The 20794-nt window shown below is 38.5% G+C and overlaps 1 protein-coding gene, 1 non-coding gene and 1 pseudogene across 3 annotated transcripts in view; 1 reads left to right on the top strand and 2 right to left on the bottom strand.

Annotated features, from left to right (window-relative positions):
* Positions 1-20794, bottom strand: part of NALCN (sodium leak channel, non-selective) — a 436823-nt gene that overhangs the window by 247681 nt on the left and 168348 nt on the right. For both annotated transcript variants that reach the window (XM_075562611.1, XM_075562612.1), the window contains one exon: positions 15429-15560. In XM_075562611.1, the coding sequence (XP_075418726.1) occupies positions 15429-15560 (132 nt within the window). The remainder of the gene's footprint in view (positions 1-15428; positions 15561-20794) is intronic.
* On the bottom strand, positions 738-2085 carry LOC142461558 (COP9 signalosome complex subunit 2 pseudogene; annotated as a pseudogene).
* LOC142462048 (small Cajal body-specific RNA 16) lies at positions 20518-20698 on the top strand. The gene has a single exon (XR_012787194.1).

Raw genomic sequence — 20794 nt, 5'->3', positions numbered from 1 at the left:
GAGCGACAGCCTCAGAATCCCACAGGGACAGTTCTACCCTGCATAACAGGATCAGAATGGGCTCTTGGCCATGAACTTGGCTTTGGTAAGCAGTGGCTCCCAGGAAAAGGGGCCCCTAGTCTTTGCTGCTAGTCCTTAACAGGGACAATTTCTTTTCTTTTTCCGGAGCTGCACTTTTTATTTCGCTGCTTGAAACCTGACTGTATGCCCCTATACTTATGGGGTTTCGTCTAAACCTTTACTACACTGAAGGTACAGAAATATGTGGACACGTTTTTGGAGGATTGACATTTTGCAAAATGCAGCAGACATTTTAATTTCTACATGAGGAAAGGAAGTGTCCAAAGGGGTGTGCATTTCAAGTTATCTCAGGTTATCTGTGAGAAAATTTCTGCAGGTAAAATATGTTTTATTTTGTTATTGTTTTTTACAAAACATCTTTTAATTTAACCAACAGTAACGTGTAAAATCATGACAACAATCTTCTCTCTGGTCAAGTTGCCCATGACAAATTGCTACAATGTTGCGTGTTTAGGGCCAGATGTCAATGCAACATAAATCCCATGGCATTTCGGCTTTCTTCTGGAGATTAAAGCTGTTTTTATCTTGGGAGAAATGCAGCAGCAAAACACAACCCAGTTGAACAAAAAAGCACTTCTGTCATAACTCCAATAATTTTCAGGACGCATCGACTGACAGTAGTTTTGCCATTCCCAGTTTTTTTTTTTTTTTAAGGATTACATCTCTGCACTGTTGCTGTAAATGCATCTGTAAAAGCTTGCTCTGTGTGAAGCCAGTGTACTGACTACAGAGTGGCTGGGAGAATTTGGTTGGTTGGTCCATTGACCTAATGCCGGATATCATGCACCACTTCTTCTGACCGATCCAGTTCCAGGAGCTGGTTCACTTGATCAATGCGGCCGTGAATCGTGCCATCCAACACGCACTGCACCAGCAAGCTCTCCACGTCAGCTACATTGATGCTTAACTCCTTAGAAATAAAAGGAATATGTATTCTTGTGTAAGGCTTTATTAATTTTATGAGCACGTGTGTTCTGATGTTCCTCAAAAGCTCTTCCGTGTGTTCTCTTATGAAAGGGTCATCCATTATGTTACTGTGACTTGTTTTTAGAATCTTTAAATTCAGTAACATCATTATTCTGCTAGGCATTTACTAAATTTGTCGTCGTTAGAATTTCTGGATCATTTTTGTATGGCTTGGCTTCCTGGGAGTCAAATGGATTTATTCCCGATTTCAATTGCAAATTTGCGAAGACCTAATATTTTAAGCAAGAAGTTCATCTGGGACTTTCTGATTCAGCATAACTCTTGAAGGCTTCAAAAAAAAAAATCAGTGTGTGCCTTTTCAAACTCACCTTCTCGCGTGAGCCTTTGCCTCCACCTTCTCTGACGATCCCCGTGATCAGTGGATGAGGGATGGCCGACTTGATGTGACATGACTCTTCAGAGGGTGCCGTAAGGTTTCTGTTATTTTTCTGTGCTGTATACATTTGAGTTTACAAAGGGTATCTTTCTAATAACTGTGTGCCCTTTTCCAGGTCATCTTCGCCATCCTCAGTCTGGCAGGACTGCTGTAGTCAGCATACATTTTCTCAAAGCTTCCCTATTCCTCTCGCTCTGAGTATAATTTTCATGCTTGTCTTAACCCATGGTCTCTCATTCTTAGCATCTTTCAAAGCTTCCAGTGTAGTTTCATAGAATTCCTGCAGTGAATCCACCTGTTTAGACATGGAGCTATCATCAAGGGTGGAATTAATAGATTTTTCAGAACAATTTCTTGTGACTGCACTCCGAATATAGGTCAAGAGTTGTTTATATCTGTTCGTCATTTCTGGAAAATTTGTCAAGTTGAAGTGAATCTTGATCATTTGTTTCAGTGGTTTAAATCCCCGTTCTCCTTTTTCACCTTTTGCAAACTGCCTAACTCTGCTTGGGGTCATCTTCTGTGAATGCTTTGGGATGATGGTCCTGCTTTTCCCAACCCACATTTGGTCCAGAGTGACTCTCTTCAGAGTATTCCAGCTCATGGTCCTCCTCATCACCACACGTGAACTCATCCTCCATGGCAGACGTCGTGGCTGGCACAACAGGAGGGGGCTGGTTATTGGGTGTTCTTTTTTGAGTTTCTTTTCTCTCACAAGTATCTCAGCCCAGGCTTTGTTATAAATTTGTATTCTCTACTCCAGAGTTCTTGGCACACTTAGGAGAAACTGAAACTCAGACCCACTCTGCAGGCTCCGCCCGATGGAGCTGTCCTATGAGGAGAGGGGGGAGCAGAAAAGGGGTTAGCAGAAAAGCCACACCTTACCTCTCCTGTCAGGTGTATTTTCAGATGAAGTCTTTCATTTTAAACCAAGGGATGGTAATTTAATTGAGCACGACCTTTGCGTTCCACTCCTGTGAAAGGTGTTAGTCTAGGAAACCTCCACAGCTCTACCTATCCTATAGACTTGCTATGAGTTGGAATTGACTTGATGCAATGTTTGCTTTTGCAGTTTTTCTCTTCTGGATAGAAAACTAATGTTGTGATATTCCAGGCACAGAATCAGATTATTGCCCACTTGATGTTATGTAAACACAATCACGGATCATATTAACTTTGCATTGGTTATTTTAAAAAGACAGAATGATTTTTAACTGATATTAATTCATAGTGAAATGCACAGTTGGAAGGATTTGCATTGTTATTTGCTTTCTGGAAACATGGCATGCTTTACATGGATGCTACTAGGCTAAATATGATTTAGCAATCTATTATGCAATTACACATAGAGATCTATATTTGTATTGATTTTCCTATTTGCATTCTTGATTTCAGGATTTCCTGGGATCGCATAACTCACTATTGACACCATTTGTTAATGTTTATAAGCAAGCATGCTAATCCGCCAAAGGTACTATCGATTCAGGAGTGATAACATTTTAAGAAAAAAAATGGTTGCAGTGCTGTGGGTTAGGTGCTGGAATTCCTTGTCATTCTTATCCCCACCGGACAAAGCAGTACGGCTGCACAGTTTCCAAGACCGCAGTCTCCATGGAAGCAGAACAACACATCTTCCTGGGGGTGGCTGGTGGGTGGACACCTACTCCTTTTTGGTTAGAAGCCAAGTGCTTGACCATAGCACTACCAAGAGCATAAATATAAAAAAAGATGTCTACAATTTTTAAAACTAGGATTTATTCTGGCATAGGAAAAACTATGCCAGGAGATAACAGAGGGGTTTAGGTAAATTAAATTAGTCTAAATGATTATCAATTAGTTTAATGTTGGTTATGGGGCTTAGCATAAAATCTAAATTCAGAGTATTTAAGTGTTCAAAAGATTCAGCAATGAGGAGGCAAGCTTGTACCCGGTTTCCCCGAAAATAAGACAGTGCCTTATATTAATTTTGCTCCCAAAGATGCGCTAAATCTTATTTTCAGGCTATGTCTTATTTTTCCATGAAGAAGAATACGGTACGCATTTATTGCTTGTTGATTTATTAAATGAGACCTTGCACTTCCTGCCTGCTCCCGCTGCACTGCAGCCAACAGTGAGCTGCGTGGTAGTGCCTGCTGCTACGGTCCAGAGTCATGATAGCTTCGGGGGGGCTTATTTTTGGGGAGGTCTTATTTTTGGGGAGGTCTTATTTTCAGGGTGATGCCTTATATTTCAATGTAAGTAGGTCTTATTTTGGGGGGATGTCTTACTTTTGGGGAACAGGGTAGTAAACCCTTTTCCAAGGGGAGAGGGGTGGGGCTCTGAACTCCAAAGGAAGAAACTTGTCTTATAGAAGTAAGATAGCTGCTGGGTTGTGTGCAGAATTTAGAGTCAATTCGTATCATCCTTGCTTGTTGCTGTTGTTCATTGCCATTGGGGTGGCTCTGAGTGGGCACCAGAGACAACATTGGACATCCCTGGGCCATTTTCGTGAGTGTCGCAAGCTCAAGGGCATTGCTACAACCACTGCCAATATTGAGTAACTTCTAACCCAGGGACTCCCCTCCCAGCAGTAATTTGACAATATTCTGTTGTGAGCTGTGTGGTTTTATTGGCTAATTTTTGGAAGGAAAGTATCATGCCCTTCTTCCTTGACTTAGCCTTGACATGATTGAAATGTGTCCCCGCTGGTATGTGCAATTCCGGTGCCATAGCTTTCAGTGGCATGGCAGCAGATGTGTGAACAGCCTGGCATTAACAGACTGATTGAAAGGTGATTGCTATGCGGGGTAGTGAGATGGGCCAAGTGCTGAGCGTGCTTGATTGTTAACTCACAGGCACCTGGGAAAAAAGACCCGATGAGCTACTTCTGACAAATCAGCCACTGAAATTCAATGGTCAAAAAGTCTACCCTGATGCACGGACATGAGTTCAAACCAACTGAAGGCAAATGTTTTTTGGTTTTTTTTCAATTTTATGACTTATTCTTGCTTAATTTCAGCCGGGCATTTCCCAGCTTTCTGTGTGCGTGCGTGTGGTGTGAACTGAACATAAAAGTGCTTGAGATCATTTGAGCAATTACCAAATCCAAGCATAACGAGGAGCCACTGTGTTTGAAAGACCTTCCCACCGTAAACACCTGATCATGAGTACAGACAGCGCTTCCGGTAAATCCCAGGCAGGCATGCATGCAGCCTGGGGAGCTGGGCACATGCTTCTCTGGAGGGGCCCATTTCCCAGGCCCTTCCATCTGCAGCCTCTCTACCAGGGATGGTCTCCCTTTCTCTGTCTGATAGCATTGCAGTACGAAACTCCTGTTGTGAGTGCTTGAAGTTGAAATTTACCTTTGTAATATTAAAGCAACATTTTAAAAGAGTTATAAATACCTTATTCCATTTCTTGGGAAAAAACCTTGAAAATCATATAGAAATAAACAAACCATTTATATCTTTTTATCATTTTTCTAAATTGAGGTTACCAGAAAAAAAATTACTGTCACTCAAATGAACCTTTAAAACCTTTCTTTCTTAATTTCTCGCCATATGAAATTTTAATACCAGAGATATATTGTCTATGTGCTTATATACGCCCATACTATTTATACACCCAAATAGTAAAATTCATTTTAAATAGTAAAAAGCAACTTTTTTGGAAGTGTTTTTCCTTTCTAGGTCCACACCTTGATAATTCAGGTTTTTTAGATATACCTAATTTGATATCACTATACTGGATCTTCTCAGGAGATCTATGAATTCTTTATGATTTAAAAAGTTTTTTCCCTTCAAATTTTCACTTCCTATTAATGTAGATTTATTATGTACTATAAGAAAACATCTTTTCCTCAAGAAAGTGATCAATAACAGAATACGGGTGATCAGTATTCCATACAGTGCTACATTGGATCTCAGGACAGCACATAGATTTGGAAAGGGATTATTTTAGCTAAGGGCAAGAAAAAATCAATTTAAAATAATTATTTTCCAAAAGAATTTGGAACTGGATTTCTGAGGTCAGCAGGTAGAAAACAATAAGCTATCTAAATTTCAGTAGAAAAACAACAGAATGGGAAATGGAACAGTGTGAATCACCCGGTCTTTTTCATTAAATGAATAATGTCTGAATATTTACAGATAACACACATCATAAGTGAGGTGATGGTTTCATGCAGGTATATGACAACAAAATAGTATAGATGTTCCTCATTCATGTCCATTATACTTCTTTGAAAGTAAAAGGTAAAGACTTCAATGCAAAGCTTGGATCATATAATTCAAATATTTTTCTTCATATGAGGAACATCTATTTGTCACAAAAATAGATGACAGGACAAAGCTTCTATGACATTCTATTCAGGCAATGCTAGCTAAAGAGGAAACTTTCTATTCCCACAATCCACTGGGTGGTTCTTTCCTGCACTTCTGTGTTGCTGTGAGCAGGAACCTACTCACTGGCAGTAAGTTAGGTTGGGAATTTGCTAACTCAAACTCCTAGCCAGTAATCCCAAAATAAATGTGTATGTGTATCATTCTACATATATTTGTCAATCAGCTACTCTTCTTCTCTAGAGCACCATAAGTAGTCTATGTAATTAGGAACAGACTTTTGAAGTGGATAGTTAAATAGTGCAAACTATCCTTCTTTTTCTTTTTTCTAACCTAACAAGACAGCCTTGATCTTTTATAAACTCAAAAAAAGTATCTTCAAAAAAAGCCTCTTTAATTAAAGTTCCCAGAAAGTGAAATTAAATGAATGATAGTGTCAAAGACTGCTGTTCTGGCAAGATGAGTTACATTCTTAATTTGGTAATTTCTTGTTATTAATGAACTCAGATAGTGTTAGATTTTGTTGGGTCTAAAATAAATGACTCTTTGACTTAATTTCATTTTCACAAATAGCATCAAGCTAAATGGCTTTGGAGGAGGACAGAGATTACTTTTCTAGAAAAGACAGCTTCTTGTGAAGACATCATGAAAGTCCTTCTGTTACAAATTCATAGCTCTCAAAGAAAAAAAGAGGAGTTATAAAACATTATTTCAAAATATCCAAGATCTGAATATTAGAAAAAATATACTGTGGTGGCCCTCGCAGGGTATTGCTGCAAAGTGCCGTGTTGGAGGAAGGGCCATGGTTGTCTGGTTTTTATAGATAGATCTCGATTCAGATCCACAGATACCTGCCTGGCGTGAGTCTATGGCAGAGGTGGCCTTCCAAATGCGAGAAAAGACACTTTCCAGTTAATGTAAGAGGGCAGAACTTTAACATATATTATTTTATAATTCTGCAGGTAGCTATCTTAGCCAAAACAATTTTTGTAAGCCGAGTTTACATATATCAATATGTCTCTAAGGCCAAGCTCCATGATTATTTACTTTTTGAACCTCCTTAAGCATTCTGGTCAGAATTGCCATGATACTTAGTAACATGGCGTTTTGTTTGCGAGTGCTGGGAGCATCAGCTGTTATTTTTGGTGTTGCTGGCATTTTTATAGTTTTTTTTTTAATTTTACCATATTTTTTGGGTGTTTTAGTTATAACATTATGGTAATTAGTATTTGTGAAATTATCTCAATAACTTTTTAAAGACTGAAGTAATAATTAAAGGAGAGACACAGACAAAAGAATATGTTTGCCCTCAGTTGTGAATAATGCTTTAACTAATTGATTCAATACAAAAAGACACTACATATCAATTTTGTTGTTGGCATTCACATAGTCCAAGAAATATCATATGTAAGCTGTTTACAACTCTATCACATCTCTTTTTATGATTCAAATCGATAGTTGTCATTCCTAAGGATTCTGTGTGGTCTGGTATAGGTGAGGTCCACTGGGGGCGGGGGGCGGTGCTAGAACCCTTAGTTCACCCATTGAGTGACATCAGTCCTCGTGATAGCACTGGAGAGATGCCCTCAATATAAATGAAACGTTATTAGTAAAACTCATTAACTTTCATCATATGGAGCAAGAACAGCAAAGTCAAGAATAGATTTGTGAAGAGTATGACTATCATTAAACTTCTTTTACCAGATATCAAGGCATCAAGTCCTTAGGAAAATTATGAAAAATACAAAGATCTACAAACTGAGATAGCCAGGAAATAAACAAACCTATTTCTAGAGATACATATGGGAGACAGACAGGGCTTTCTATTACGGGTAAACAATTACAGCCTCAGAAACTCACAGGGGCAGTTCTTCCCTGTGTCTGAGAGGGTTGTTTTGAGTTGGCATTGATTCGATGGCACTCAGTTTGGCTTTTGTAGATAGATCTAGATCTACAGATGTATGCCTTGCATGAGGACATGGCAGAGGTAGCCTTACAAAGGTGAGCAAAAGACAGACTTTCCAGGTAATGTAAGAGGGCCAATGGATTACATGCATGAAAAAAAAATTATATTCCTACTCTCATTTCAGATGTATCAAGAATAAAATGTGAAAAGTATAACTTTAAAACTCCTAGATATTATCATAGGATTTATATCTTTAATGACCTTGGAAGCAAGAGGACAAAAAGTGCCCAACCAGAAATGATGGATGATTAAGTCTTACAACATTAAGAGCAATAAACTGTATGTAACAAAGGTAACACAAGTCAGCAAAGGAGAGTGGAGGGAAGCTGCGTAAACAGAGGCAGCATCTAGATTCGAATGGGCAGATGCTCAGAAGAGGAGCTCCAGAGCCAGGAGACTGTGAATAAAGGGAGAAACACCCCTCGCAATCAGAACACTATGTACTTTTATTATAATGATATGTTTTATAAGACTGACAGGCAATTGGAAATACTCAATGTAAACAATTTAGCCTATAACAGGGCTGCTCATATCCTAGTACAAATGTAAATTTTTAAAAGCATGTTGAGGTACAATTTAGCATTACTCGTAAAGTGGCAAGTTATGTTCTATTACCTCATGGTTTCAAGTCCAGGTATATGCCTGAGACAAACTTAGTGAAGGGTCTAAAAACTCAAACAAGAATGTTTACCAAATAATTATTCTTAATTAAAAATCAGAAGACATTTAAATTTATTGCCACTATTAAAGGTGAATAAGCTAATACTGAATATGTCTATATTATCATTTGTTTTGATTAATATACTCAGTAAATTTTCTCTTGAACCAACACTTTTGGGTGACTCATTAATTCGCTGAAGGTATAGGTGCTCTGTAAGCATTAGTGCCTTGGGAAGATTATGATTCTTACAACTTCTGACAAGATAGTTTTATAAATATTTTAGTTCTGTAACTGCAGTAGTTAATGATTTTTAAAGCTCTATTGGAATCAGGAATTCAATAACTGAACTGTTGACAAAGATGTGATGTGTTGAGACAGACAGTTTGGGAAAATTGTCTTTCTCTTAAATTCATTGAAGTATCCTTGCTAAGTCAATTGATACCCATAAATTTTCACGAAAAACCTCATTCAGAATCATACTCAGATAATGTCTTTCTCCCTCAAGTTAATGGCTGGGATCAAACTGACAAGTGGGTAGTCAAGTGCAGTGGTTCTCAACCTTCCTCATGGGTCATAACCCATAGGTTGGGAACCACTGGCTTACGGGCTTGTGCCATGAAACATTCTGAAATGTAACACTATGGGTTGGGATGAGGAGCTGAGCACAGTATACAGGTTAAAACCATTGGAACCAAAGAGAATGTCTGGAGACAATACCCTGGAGGACCAATGACGTTGGCCTACAAAACAGTTGTCCCTTATGCTTGAATTGCTGGCTTCATTGTCTGTTTTTCCCCTTAATTTGTGAATACCTTTGAAGATTTTATTAAAGTTGTAATCTTCTATATATGACACTGTTCTGATATTTTAAAATATTTATATGAATGTTTTTACTAGTCTATATATTTTTATGTAACAATAAGATACTATTCAAGCTTTATTGTTAATTATTAGAAAAACAGAATATAATAAAATATACTGTCTGTTATAAAGATATTTTTCTATGAATATTAATATTTTATCATTTTAGATCAAAATAAAAACTCATATAAAAATAATCTTAAATTCTTAATATTATGTATGACATAGAAATAAAGACTTTTTCTGTTTCTTAATGAATTGTAAATTTCAATTCATTAATAAAAAGGAAAAACAAATCCTAACTTGAAAACTTAAGCCATTTAATTTATGCTTAAAGGCTTAAAAAAAAACAAAAACACTTCAATTTGACTCCTAATGGAGAGAGGGTTTTACTTAAGATTTTCTAAATAATTTATCCTGGAATATGTAAGAATTAAGAAATTACTTGCCTAAGAATGCATGGCCTTTTGTGATCTATTTCAAAAAGAAAAATTTCTAAAGTATTACATAATGCAATTGCCTTAAATAGTGTATTATTAAAGTCCATAAATATTAGTTTCTGTTCTTTGAGCTGTTTTGAGGATTAAATGAGATAACGAATTCCTTTAAAGCACTTAACACATAGTTGTTAACGGCTATTGAGTCATCTCTGACCCATCGGGACCCTACACATGAGGAAAACATTGCCCAGTTAGCAGGATCCTCCCAACTATCATGAGGCAGCTGTCATGTCAAATTATCTCAATGAGGGTCTCTCTCTTTCTTTTTCTTTTGCTGTCCCTCTGCTTTATCAAGTACGATGTCCTTGTCCTGGGATGGGTCTCTCCTACTGGAGCGTTTTTGTTAATTGACTATAGTGTGTGTGGCGCAGATACATGTCCAAAGCACACAAGGCAAAGTCTCGCCATCCTTCCCTTTAAGGAACATTCTTACTGTCCTTCTTTCAAGTTACATCATTTTGTCTCCTGGCAGTTCATGGTATTTTCAGTATTCTCCACCAATACCGCAATTCAAGGGCATCCGTTCCTTGGACTTCTGGATCCATGCCTAGCTTTCATCTGCATATGAGACAGCTAATACTAGCTTGCATCAGGCTCACCTCAGTCCTCACTGTGGCATGTTTGCTCTTTCTCACTTTAAAGAGGTCTCGTGCAGCAGATTTATTCAGTGCAACATACCATGGATTTCTTGACTGCTGTCCACGAGCACTGACTGTGGATCCAGTCAAATGAACTCTTTTTAAACGTCCATCTCTTATCCACTGATCATGGTGTTGCCTATTGTTGATCCCGTTGTGAGGATTTTTGTTTTCTTGATATTGTGAGGGAATACATACTGAAGACTTTGATTTTCATAAATGCTTCAAATCCTCTTAACTTTCAGTCAGCAAAGTTATGTCATCTGCATATTGCAGGTTGTTAGTGAGCCTTCCTCCAATCCTGGTGCAGCAAGAATTCTTCACATAGTTTATCTTCTCTGATTGTTTGTTCAGCATACAGATTATTTAAATATATTGAAATTTACTATTTGAATAATAAATGTTCAGGCTTCATTATTTGAAAATAGTATATTGTAGAATGTAATTCATCTGTTACAAGCATATATTTTCTGTTAATAATTATGGTGAAAGGAGAGTACACAATAGGCTTTCAGAACCGGTAGTGGTGTTGCTACTAATGTTCTTAATATTACCAGTTTTGTGTTTGATATATCATAATGATGATGCTGTCAGTTGGCATGACTACTATTTAGGTAACTATATACTATTTATACAACTTAAGCCAAGATACGGCCAGCAGCCTACTTTTACAAATAAAGTTTCATTGAAATACAACATCTTAAGTGGAGAGCAAATATTTTGAGAATGATGAGGGCCACAAATGTACAAATGTGCTTGACACAATTGATGTATGTATGGATTGTGATAAGAATTGTATAATCCCCCAATAAAATGATTTTAAAAAGAAATACAACACCTTTCAAAACTGTCTATATCTCTCATCATCTAATAACAGGATAGAGTAGTTGAGAGAGAAAGTAGATGGCCTTCAAAGGCTAAAATATTTAATGGCTCTTAAATTTTAAAAAATGGTTGTCTCCAGACTTAAACTCAATTGTCTTTGTAAGCTTTTCCACATGACTTTGAATTACGTACAGTTTCCCGAAACAAAGAAAAAGGATAATTCAATTGGAATTGTAAACTCCAAAAAATCAGTCAATAGAAGTGAAACAAATTGTGGATTCTTAAGTAATTTGAGAGTAAACTGATATTAATATGGTTGTTTAAGTGAATGAAACCTTCTCTACGCAGATCATTAAAACTGAGTTAACTGTATTGTAAAGGAGGGAACAATCATCGGGCACATAATGGGTACTAGATTCTTCTTGGGAGTCTTGACTCTCCTTTTTGTAACTATAATGCCATGAGAGAAAAAAGAAATCATGATAAGGATTTACCTTATTGACAATGTAAGACATTTGACTACATGGATTATAAAAATGTCTAGATAACAATGAGAAATATGGCAATTCCAGAACACTTAGTTTGCTTATATGAAACATTTACCCAGATCGAGAGGTTGTTGTACAAACAGAACCAGGGAATACTGCTTAGTTTAAAATCCAGAAATGTGTGTGTCAGATTTTTATCTTTAGCCATACTTAATCGGTAAGTAAAGTCAGTGAAGAAGCAGACTCTGGTTGAAATGGGTTGACACAGAGGCTGCAGCAATGAACAGAAACAACAGTTTCAAGAGGGTGCAGCACCAGGTGGTGTTGCATTCTGTTGTACATAGGATGGCTGTGAGTTGAAACTGACAGGAAGGAACCTAGCAACAGCTTAATCTGTGTGCTGAGCAAATAATCTACACAGTTGGACTACACAAAGAAGACCACAGCATTAAGATCTGAGGAAGTCTCACTAACAACTCGGTGTGTTGTGCAGATGACACAACTTTGCTTAGTAAAAGCAAGGAGAACTTGAAGAGCTTGCAATTCAGTTCAACGTAAAGACCAAAATCCGTACATTAAAACAATAGAAAACAGGATGATAAATGAAGAGAAGATTATAATTATCAAGGGTATCATTTTACTTGGACCCATAAGCCATGGTCATGGAAGCAGCAGCCAAGATATCAAATGGAAAAAGCCCTAGTGTGAGAACAAGCAGATGACTGCTTTCTCAAACTTATGACATTGGAGGTCACTGGATTTTTGTTCAGATCCCTAGCTTTGAGGGTGCCCAATGAATAGTGACCTGGAACAACCATATACTTACTGTTTTAATGTCCTCTTTGCTTTCTTATTGCCAATACTCATCTGGTAGACATAGTTCTTCCTTTGTGAACGAGTGTTTTGCCCTACCACCAACCCCCATTGTTAGTATAGTGTCCAATCACGAGTTTAATTTATTCAAGTTGACAATTCATGTATTGTGGTCTGAAGCCAACTTATACTTGCATAATTTCCCCTCTCAACAGCATTTTAAATTCTATACCATTGGCTAATTAAGGACACTATCAATAGAAGTACTGTTTGCCCCAGGGAGGTGATTTATATTTTAAATGATCATTTTATTATAAAATGATAATGATGTCTCTATAATGAGTCAGAGACATATATAAAACAAAGTTTATGAATGGTTTTGGGGCTCACGCTTAGTTCTAGCCCTAATCGAAAAACAATTAGTTGTAATGGCATGGACGTGCTCAATAGTCACCCTCATAAAGAGATCCCTGAAAGTGTGGTTAAGAAACATGATGGTGCCTGGCTATTAGAAAGAATAGCATCCAGGGACTTAAAGGCTTGTCTTCAAACAAGCAACCATACCCAAGTGTCAACTAAGCCCACATGGAAGAAGCACACAAGCAAGTGTGATCCAGGAATTCCAAAAAAAGAGGACCTGATGCAAACGGCTTAAGTGGAGAGCAAATGCTTTGAAAATGGTGAGGGCAAAAAATGTACAGATGTGCATTACACAATTAATTGTGATAAGAGTTGTATGAGTCACTAATAAAATGTTTTAAATAAATAAATAAAATTTTAAAAAATTATTAAAAACATGAAAAAATAAATGTGGGGATGGTATCAGAGGTTAAATTGTTAATATTCAAGTTGCAGAAGGATATGGATGACAGTGGAAGGCCAAAATCCATTTGCTGGGTCCCCATGTGGGTTAAGCTACCAGTGAATCCCAGTGGACGCCAATCGAGGATGTGAATTGTTTACTATCAGTTGAGAGCGTGGCAAAGGCCATTGTGACAGACATTGTTAGGCTAAAATGGAAGCCCTGATCATTCGATCTCCCTTTGACTCACTTTAAAAGGTGTTTTGATTGTATATTTACTTTCGTCTTGATTAAGGATTTTCTGTGTTTTGTCAGTCATGGTTTTATTTGTTATGTTTTGTATGATTTTCTGTATACGAAATTCAGGATAGGTAGATATGTAGAGGCAACTGATAATTTCCCTGGGGCATGGCAGGGGACAATGTAGGGAAATGGGGCACTAGTAACAAGTAGGAAAAACTGTGCTGAAATTGATTGTGGTGGTGATTGTATAACTATTCTTAATATGGTCAAGCAAGCAATTAAATTTTATGATATGTGAAGGATATGTCAATAAAAATATTTTTTAAAAAACAAAACAATCCAATCCTACATGTACAATCTGGTACATATCACTTCTTAAAAGTGCTGAAGAGCCCTTGATGTGCTGCAAGACTAAGGAGCAGATCCAAGTGGTATTTTCAATAGCTTCCTGTGTATGTGAAGGCTGAGCAATGAATAAGAATCAAGTCCTTGCTTCATCTCACTCTGAAGGTTAAGATGCTCCTGACTCAAGTGAAAGTATTTTCAATAGTTTCACATGTCTGTAAAAGCTGGGTGATGAATAAGGAAAGCCAAATGAATGACGCTTTTGGATTATGGTGCTGGTAAAAAAATATTGAAAATAACATGGACTGCTGGCAGAACAAATGAAACCTGTCTTGAGTGAAGCTCAGCCAGAGTGTGCCTAAGAAGCAAGGGGGTGAGAGTTAGTCTTGTGCATTCTGAACATGCCAACAGGAGAGTGTAGTCCCTGGGAAAGGTTTGGGAAAGTATAGGATCAGCAAAAAGAGCAAGACCTTCAGCAAGACGGATGGACACAAAGGCTACAAGTCTGACAGTGTAACAATTCTTAGGAGGGTCCAGAACCTGGCGGTGTTTCTTCCCGTTTTACATCAGTTCATGGTGAATTGGATCAGTCTCCATGGCCCCTAAAGGAAACAGCACTGCATTGGGTATTATTCCTGCTTCTTTAATCAGGACATGGATAAGATTAAAAATGAATCCTTCTTTAATTAGGACATGGATAAGATTAATATCAAATTAAAGTGGATGTGTGGCGTTGCAGACTTCATCTTCTAACAGTCTGGTCCTTCCTCAACATGAGTGATCCATTTGTTGATGGCTGATTTATTTTACTTTATTTATTCATTAAAACTTTTCAAAAGCATCAATAATTCCACAAATATTTCATACAAATTTCACTATAAATGATGCTTGTTCTTCTATTTTAGCAGAATTCATGTTTCTCATAGGGTTTCTTTTCAATCGGATGTCTTCTTAATACCTCAAACTAGATACTGTTTAGACATGTTACAACAAGTTAGTATGAGTTGATCTTGGTGCTGATATATTTTCAAAATCAATTTATATTTTTCATAATACACACTTTTACACATACACATTTTTCCTAATACATTGTTTTCCATAATATCCCATGAAATTTTTCAAGCCTCTCATCTGTTCCAAATTCACCTCCAGCCCTGTCCTTGGTGCTGTTGAACTCATCGGATTATTTAGAATCTTCTGAATCGGGGCTTGCTTACACTTGGTAGGAAATAGGCTTGTGAAATATGAGAAGAAAGCCAAAATGAGAGGTGGAGATGAAGGCAAGGCAATTATGGAAACAAGACCTACAGAGCCAGGGTTACCTTGGTAACAGGAACTTCCGTAGGGATTCCTTAAATGACTAGAGATGGCAAAGAAATCAAGCAATGTAGTGACCAGGAAAACTTAAAAGCTACTAATCGGCTTTGCTTTCAGTCAAGTAGTTAACAAACAGAAATTTATTTTCACATGTAAAGAAGGGCTTCACCTTTTCTTTGACAAGCAGTCTCTAGGGAATGGCTTACCTCTGCAAGATAGAATTCATCGTATTGCCTTCTGAAGTTCTCTCCCTTGTAGTAGTTGCTAGCAGCGACAATCACGTCCACAGTCACCATGCTCAGGATAAACATGTGGAAAACAGATGACCGCATCATTTTCTGAGGAGGAAAACCGACAAGTACCAAACAAAAATCAATAAATCTGACGATTAAACATAATCAGTGTGCCACGGCCGTTATATACCACACTTCTCTGATATGCTGGTGTACAAAATGCGGCTTTATGTTAACTGGGTGAATGTCGCTTGCTACTGAATACTGCAAGCAAAGGCACCCCTTTCCCAGGCAGCTAAGAAAAGACTGGGGGGATGGTTTCCGCGTCTTTTGGTTAAATGTGGAACATATCGTTCATTTGACTTGGGTATAGATTGCGTCTTATTTTTCATTGTTTTCTTAGACATCCTTTCCCCTGAATTCTTAGAGATTTTCTTAAATCTAGAAAAGTGGAAGAGACCCAAGAGCTATTATTTTGTTACTTTTTGACTCTCTCAAATACTTGTTAAAATTTATATGACAGCTAATAAGCATGCCCGAGCGTGCACTGAAACATCAGCGATTCTCGCCCAGCAATCCCTCTGTGGGAGAAGGTGTGGGAGCCTGCTTCCATGATGAGTCTAGCCTCTGACACTCTAGCGGGGAGTTGCACTCTGTGCTATAGGGTTGTTGTGACTTGGCATTGTATCTCTCTTACTATGTTCGGTTCGAGATGTTTTCCATAAATGAATTCATTTAATATTCCCCCTCGTAGCGTATTGACACGGTTAGGTTCCAAAGATGTGAGAATAGGCCTTCTTTGAAAATGGAGGGTGCCCACGAAATGTAGGACGACTACGTTATGACACAACTGCTAGATGACATCCTTCCATCCCTGTCCCAGCTAACCTGCATTTCTGATGAACGTAGTTAAGGATGAAATAGTTGGATAGGAGACTATGGCCTATTGTAAGAAATGGGAAACGTCGGATGATGAGATAGTCATAAAAACCCAAGGAAGATCTTCTAATATTATAAATGAGAGGATTGAGACTTTTAGAAATTAAGTAAGTTCTCATGGTCACATTATTATTGAAGTCTGGCATGATCCAAATCTGCTTCAAGTCCACTGGCTACAGTGAGGTGGCGATAAGGAAACTTTCTGCAATGATGACTAGTGTGACAATGACTATCAGGCAGTGCCACCACCCATCTGTCACTCAATTGCATCGTGATGAGTTGCATATTCCTCTGATGCTATGCCCACACCATCAGGGTCACTCGTGGTACTGTTTTCAGTGAAGACTAAGAGAGACTGGCATGAAAAACCTAGAAATCCACTTTCAAAAATTAGTCATCCAAGTCACCTGGCTTACAGCAGAACACTTTGCAGCCTAGGGACGGGAGACCAGCCCTCTAATGTTGGAAGACCACACAAAGTGCACGGCAGTCAAAACAAGGAATCGGAACATACCAACACGGATGCAGATCGGGCAAGACAGGGCAGTGTACCATTCTGCTCTGCAACATGGATGCAGATCGGGCAAGACAGGGTAGTGTACCATTCTGCTCTGCCTGGGGTCCCCATGACTGAGAGACAACTCAGCTGTAACTACAATCATCACGTTCCACCATTGCTCAACTTTCCTCAGTCCTTATGCACTCGTATCCTGACAATTTTATGTGCCTTGAAAATTCTTCAGTCTTTGCTGCTAAAAGAACCAAACTCGAGTAGAGCCTGAGTACAGACTAAGAGGAAAAGGATGGCTTCCTAGGAGCCATGGCACACACTAGATGCATCTACCGTTGCTGTTTCAGAAGGACCCATGGTGGCTTAGTGGGTGACAAATTGGGCTGACAGTCAGTGAGTCAAACCCAATAAGAGTTTCACAGGAGATGTAGCATGTCAGAACCCCAAAGAGGCAGATCTACTTTGTCCTAGGAGGTTGCTTTGAGCCAGAATGGACTCACTGGTAGTGGGCAGAGTGGGATACAGTTTTCGGTAAAGAAAGATGAAGCTTTCTGCTCCTGTAAAGATGGACAGTCTCAAGAACCCCATATTGGTTCACTAGGAGTCACAGTAAACTCAATAGCAGTGGGTCTGCATTTGGATATACGGTTGTTGACGGCTTAGTGACTCTGCAGCTATGATTAACAGGACATTTCTGGGCCCCAAATCTGCAGTTGAAAGTCTACTATGCTTGGCAAGTTATTTGACATCTTTATGTCTCAAAAGAAGGCAGTACCTAATTCAAAGGGTTGTTATCTATTTTTAATGAGCCGATATTGGAAAAGCACTAAGAAAAATGAATGCTACATTAGACATTTCCGAGTTTGGAATGAAATAATGCAACTCTTTGGTTCAGATACTTTTCAGGAATGAGGAGCTAATTGTGCAAGGTCAAAGAATCTCTTTTGTCTCTTATCTGCCATAGTCCAGAACCAAGTGACATAAATAAGAGCAATAAGATTCTAAGAATTTGAGGTATCAGAACGATCAGAAAATGAGATACTTATTGTGGCTTCACGTCACCATATCTCTTCACATATTCTTATATTTATATTCCATGGATTTTATTGTATGTTTAATACAAAATCAAATGCCAGAGCTTCCAATCAACAAGAATTCGCTTGCAGGAGCTACTGACCTTCAAAATACGCACAAGCAAATCTCTCCACCAGGTTTGTTACTGTGATTTCACCTTTCTTGCATTGTGAGAGTTAAATTCCATTACGATATTCCTCTTTTATACACGTTTCAACATAATGTTCTATTAAAAACATTTCCACTGATTCCCATTTTATCTGCATGACAGAAAAGCCACAACTTTCTTTTTATATTTTCCTTAACTGTGAATTTATGTCTTAAGTAAACTATTATTACTGAACGGTCCAAACAAAGCTTTCAGCCATGGCTGTCAGGAAACTTTTAAATTCGTTTGTAACTGTCACAGCTTCACTTTGTTGCTGTCATTGTAATTTGGTTGTTTTTTGTCTGAATGTCTACATATCTCTGTTGGCACAGAGTCATTAAAATAATCACTTACAGTAGGTCTTGATACACTATAATCACCATTGCTCAGCCGGCTCCCTCCAAAGTAAGAACGTTCATATATTAAATAAGAATTAAGGTGATAAATAAGTATATGCTAAATTTAAATATTAAAGTCGGTAACCCAGTTTTAAAGATAGTTACAGAGACCACTTCAACTTAATTCAAATCAACCAAATGCTGAAACTTGGTTATCAATATCTCTGATAACATACAACCAGTAAAATTATATGTAGACCAGGTTTATAGCTGTAAGCTAGCCTGAATTTTCACTTTTCAATGTTCTATTTTCTTATAAGAATGAATTCATAGGAAAATACTAAAGTTGAGTCAGTGCCACAAAATATTACATAACTTGAAGCATGCTCAAGTGCATAATTTAATATGAATGTAGAATATATATGTTATATATTGAGTAAAAGCCTCTTAGTTCCTACATACATATATTACAATTTTATAAAGATTCTTTGAATTGTGATGCTATTTTTGGTTTATGGTTTTTATAAATCAGACAATCTTAAATACATTTTCAATGTCTCTGTGAACCAAGACCTACCCTCAGTGTTTCATCTCGGTGTGGTGGGGTCGGATCGGACACAGTTCCCACGCCCCTCGTCACGCTATGGTCAGTGAGGGATGTCGTGTCTTGTGGTGGGACTGGCGCTTTGGTAATCTCTGTGCTTTGGCTGCTCTGAGTAGGAATATCATCCTCAGGGCTTGGTGGGCCAGGATGTGCTGCATTCTCCCTCCCCACTTGTTTGCATCTGTGTGCTCTGATCAGACACGTCTCTCTCCCTGAACTGTAGCTTCAGTGCTGTTCTCTGAAGTGAATTCTTCTGGGGGGAAAGGGGGAGTGTCAACGTAGTTAGGATTGGAGCCGGCCCCTCCAACCTCTCTATTGGTTCCCTGTTTAATTCTAGAAACTTTCAAGGTCCATCTGGCTCAGTGAATGAATGGATTACTCAGTGACAGTTAGGCTCAATGTTTCATTTTGTTGACTGCTCTGCCATGGCCTGGCTTCAGTCTAGCAAGTGGGTTCTAGCTTTCTCCTTTCTCTCTCAGCTCCATGCTTTGCATAATCAAGACCTGTGTGTGGCTCCCAGAATACAGCAAAGAGTTTGCTGACTTTGTCACTGTGGTATCACCGCCTGCTCATCCTGGAGCGCTGTCCTTTTATTTTATTGGTAATTTCCTCATCCTCCAAGACACCTTCACCTTGGTAATCTTCCTCCTAAATCCTGATCATTAATTTCTTTTTAATATTCTTTCTTTTATTTTTAAGTCTGAAAAGAGCTCCTTTGTGACTTAAGTATCGTATCTCACCCAACCCAAGTTATAGCAAGGTCCGTTGGTAGCTACCTTGGAACCAATAAATGTCTCTACAATATTGTCCCATAGGACTGGAGATGGAGAGCAAGGAATGGAGATGGAGAGCATTGTCTTGGACATATTGAATCACAGAGAGGATGCCAAATGAGGTTGGAAGAAACATTTCGATTAACCATGTGGGTGCCAGGAAAGCTCACACTAAGAAGTCCCTGACAGACAGCAAATGAACATTCTGGGTATATTTTTTCTGATGGATGCTATTAAAAAAATACCCCCAAAGTAGATGACTTACAAGGGAAATACAGTCTAGCTTCCAAACCACAGTAGGTAGTAGTTACCCGGCAAAAATCTATTAACCTGAGAGATATAATAATGAGACTACTATCACAACACTATTCATAACTAATATTTTTAAACAGTTCACATCCACAGACGACTCATCCTTATCACAACAGTTCTTATGACTTGTTCCTTGCATGGCCCTTCATATGGTTATCATCCCTAATCGTAGTTCAGGTAATAGAGAGGCCGAGCCGTTGTCAAGTAGCTTGCCCAGTGTCAGAGATAATAAAGGGAAGATGCTTAAGTATGGATATTCTCAATCATAATATATACTGTCTCCTAGATATCAAGGCCCTCAAGGAGCTGGGCTAACACAGAGGCTGCAGCCCTGGGCTCAAGCACAGGAAGAGTGGTGAGACTACGGTCTGGGGAACGGCTCCTGTGTGGCTGGACCCGCCCGGCAGTGGGTGCAGCCTGCTACCAGACAGCCCCACCCTGACCTAGAACAAATGCTCGGGGCGCTTCCCTGGGCTTGAAACTTGCAGTACCAGGTGTGAACATTCTAGTAGTTTGAAGATCATGAATGCTACTGCAAACAGGAAAAAAAAAAAAAAAAAGAATGGTGAGACTTGCACAGGACCCGAGTTTCCTTCGGTTGTCCATAGGATTTCTATGAGTCAGGGCTGAGTCAAGGGCA

The sequence above is a fragment of the Tenrec ecaudatus genome, chromosome 11, assembly GCF_050624435.1.
Source record: "Tenrec ecaudatus isolate mTenEca1 chromosome 11, mTenEca1.hap1, whole genome shotgun sequence".
In the NCBI taxonomy this organism is placed as follows: Eukaryota; Metazoa; Chordata; class Mammalia; order Afrosoricida; family Tenrecidae; genus Tenrec; species Tenrec ecaudatus.
This window is presented reverse-complemented; position numbering and strand designations above follow the sequence as displayed.